Here is a 3,416-nt window from a genome sequence, read left to right as displayed (position 1 = left end):
TAACAACACATAATTTGAATATAACATGCTTCAAATAAATTTAAACTCATTCAATTGTGTCATCAATATGACATATTTGAACATACTTCTCATACTTTAATATCTCAATAGACCGAGACTAGATGAATTTGATTTCAAAGCTTTATTCATCTTGATCTTTGGTTTTTCATATTTATCATCAGCTAAAGCAATACGGATAGTATCTCTCATTTTCTTTCTTGATAAGAATCTAAGGTTAAAAGTTTAATAGTATGCAAAAAGAATAAATTCTAGCCGAACACAATATAATGTTTGATATATTTATAAATTATGTGAAATTACTCATGTCCCTCAGGAAAATAAATGATTATCCAATCAAATATCCTATAAAATAATGTCATGAATAAATTTTAGGGATTGCAACAATAGTGTAGCTATTCCTGTACAATTCAGGAGTACTTCCACTGTCATATAGTTTAGGTTCGTCCTTTTTTATTATTATTATATTTCCATAAAGATATATGTCGTTTCAATCATCATGGAATATATCATACTAACATAGTCTCACCAATAGAATTCAAGTTGTCCATTTCTTCAATTCAATTGATACCGGATTTAGCACTCCCTCTTGTTGGCTCAAAATGAATCATGGGGTTCCCAAGTCTAGATTATGTTCCAAACGGGAGAATGTGCTAACTACGAAGTATGAGATGGAATATATATATATATATATATATATATATATATATATATATATATATATATATATATATATATATATATATATATATATATTAGTGACTCGATTAATGACGCATTGTCACAACAATTATATTATTGCACAACCTTGGAATCAACAAAGAATAACAAGTACATTAATACACCAACACTTACTCACCATCAGATATCTTGAAACATCGAAAGCAAACCAAATTCTCCCGTAGAAAAGAGAGATAACTAACACGCACGTCGAACACCATACTTGACGACCTTCACATGAACGGAAAAGATATAGAGATGACGGAGACGATGGGTGACGGGCTCAAGGGCACTGGAACTCCTTGGGGACGTCCTTGCCACAGTAGTTGAGGAGCAGGCTGAGGTCGATGGGGACGTTGAGGTTGATGCCGAGGATGTTGGCCTTGAGGGCGGTGCAAAGGCAGACGGCGGCCTCGAGGTCAAGGAGGCCGCCGATGAGAGTACAGCACTCGCACGGCTGCTTGGGGAACTTGCCGATGCCGATGGTGATGAGGCCGTTGAGCACGTTGGCGCAGGCGGCCAGTTTCAGGGTGTCGATGGGGCATTTACCGTAGGACGGCTTCGGGGTGGGTGTGGGGCAGGTGGTACCGCAGGCACTGGTGAGTGCGAAGAAGAAGAGGTTGAGGGCAAAAAAGAGGCCAAGCGGAGCTGAGGCTTTGGACGCCATGGCTTCTCAGAAACAACTCACTAGGAACACTTGCAAGTGGTTGTGATGGATAGCTTGGAGGTGGAGTGCCGAGGTATTTATAGAGAAGAAGCTGCTGCATGTGGACATTACTTAATGCTTGGTGCAGCTGTTGCAGGGGAAGATGACAAAGGAAGCCATGTGGATGATGAAATGGATGGGCAAGGAGTTTTAGCTGGCAATCATTCTGGTGATCCGAAGGAAGCAAGTTGCATGTCGACTTGTTACCTACCTCTCATGCGGCAGTGAACACCAGTAAGTGCTTGCTTCTTCTTCTTCGTTTAGTCTTTGCATCTTCATCAGTAATAGACATGGAAATCACGTGGCCTTATTAAATTCTGAAACTTAAACTACGAAAAATAGAGAGAGTCTTTGCGTTATACAATGCTACATGTCACCCTCGATCTTCATGCTGTATCTCATGTCACGTATTTCAACCTCAACTTCTACATAGCAAGATACATATCGATACGAGTGAAGCTCCCAGTAACGACTATTTATTTCACCATGCTTTGGCCATACATGTAGCGGCAGTGGGAAACACCCGTGCGTACGTAAAGGTTTAAAGCAAGCATCAGTTGACTTTCCCAGCTCATTTTCTGTATCGATACAAACAACATACAGGACGGTAAGCAAGCATACATGATTGTGAGATCATCGTCAAAGACTTTTTTTTATTTATGTTGTTGTAGATAATAGTGATTATCCCCACAATATTTAGACTAAAACCTAACCCTACTCAAACTACGAAGCCTATAGTTTTTGCCCCCTACAAGTGAAATAAACAACAAATGCTTATAGCGGCCAACTCTCACGAAGAATATGATGATCCTGCATGCGTTTGATGCGTATTCTTCACGTACTTACTGTACAATCTAAAGATAAAACTTTGGAAAATCTTCGTGCAGTCACCATCAACGTACGTGTGAAAATTACTATCCTAAAGATTGTTTCTTGGAAATGCTCGTCCGACCTCTTGATCATATGCATCTTTCCTTTGCTGCATGGAAGAGCAGATATGTCGCAGTGGACGACAGTGACGACGTGACACATCAATTGAAGACAAAATCGTTAGTAATCCAATCAACAAACAACGCAGACTAATTGGATGGTTGATCCGGAATTATTTGAACATATATAACCGGGCTCCACATGGGGAGTACCCACCGGTGTGAACAGCGGAAAAGCCGAGGATTGGCACCGGCAACGAGACTCGGAAGCAATCCCCAATGAGGTTATTAAATGGGGTCGTACGACTCTCGTGACACCACCACAGCTTATGAATCGAGTTGTTATTTTGCTTCCCTGTGCATGGTTCCAGGAAACCACCCCGTGATGCATGGCGACAAGTAGATCGATGTCGATCCGGTTTGCATACATGCATGCATGAATGACCCTGTTAACGGACTGGACGATCTTGCAAATGAGAGGTCTCCGTCAGTTGTGATGCAGTGGGATGGAGTGGTGGACAACCTTGCAAATGAGCCGAGGTCCATCAATGTATTGATCTGGCATGCATTTAGTGCCTGTTTTAAAAAGGTCAGGTTGATGTAATGAATAATAATAATCCTGCATAAGATCCAGAATTCCAAGATGGAGTATTCCAACATTCCCTATAATAAAAGGAAGAGAAAAGAAGGGAACAAACTTTGGTATTCTGTTTCCTGATCCAATGGCTATGCGCGCTGCGAATTCATCATCAACGAGAATGGGCACAGCTTAGAAGAGAGAGCTCTCGTCCATGTCAGGAAAAGAACAAATAACACAAAAGCAGCATTCAAAAGGAACATTTTGGGTGATGGAACCGAAGTAACCACGTATCAGCAGTTCAGCTATTCATCTTGTAGTTCTCACAGGACTTGGAATAATATCTTAGGGTTCCCCACCGAGCTCCTCACGTTGATTGCCATATGTGTGACCGCATGCAGATATGCACCATACTAGGAAGTAAAAGTAAAACCAGATGTGCCAGTGTTTTTTTTTTTATCAACTC

General features: G+C 40.9%; 1 protein-coding gene across 1 annotated transcript; it reads right to left on the bottom strand.

The window, feature by feature from the left end:
• Window positions 1–789: 789 nt before the first annotated feature.
• Window positions 790–1,446, bottom strand: LOC135672509 (14 kDa proline-rich protein DC2.15-like). The gene has a single exon (XM_065180988.1). The coding sequence runs from the start codon at window positions 1,403–1,405 to the stop codon at window positions 1,022–1,024; it is 384 nt and encodes a 127-aa protein (XP_065037060.1). The 5' UTR covers window positions 1,406–1,446; the 3' UTR covers window positions 790–1,021.
• Between the last annotated feature and the right edge of the window lie 1,970 nt (window positions 1,447–3,416).

The sequence above is a fragment of the Musa acuminata genome, chromosome BXJ1-4, assembly GCF_036884655.1.
Source record: "Musa acuminata AAA Group cultivar baxijiao chromosome BXJ1-4, Cavendish_Baxijiao_AAA, whole genome shotgun sequence".
Taxonomy (NCBI): domain Eukaryota; kingdom Viridiplantae; phylum Streptophyta; class Magnoliopsida; order Zingiberales; family Musaceae; genus Musa; species Musa acuminata.
The sequence above is the reverse complement of the archived record's forward strand: the minus strand, read 5'-3'. Positions and strand labels throughout refer to the sequence as shown.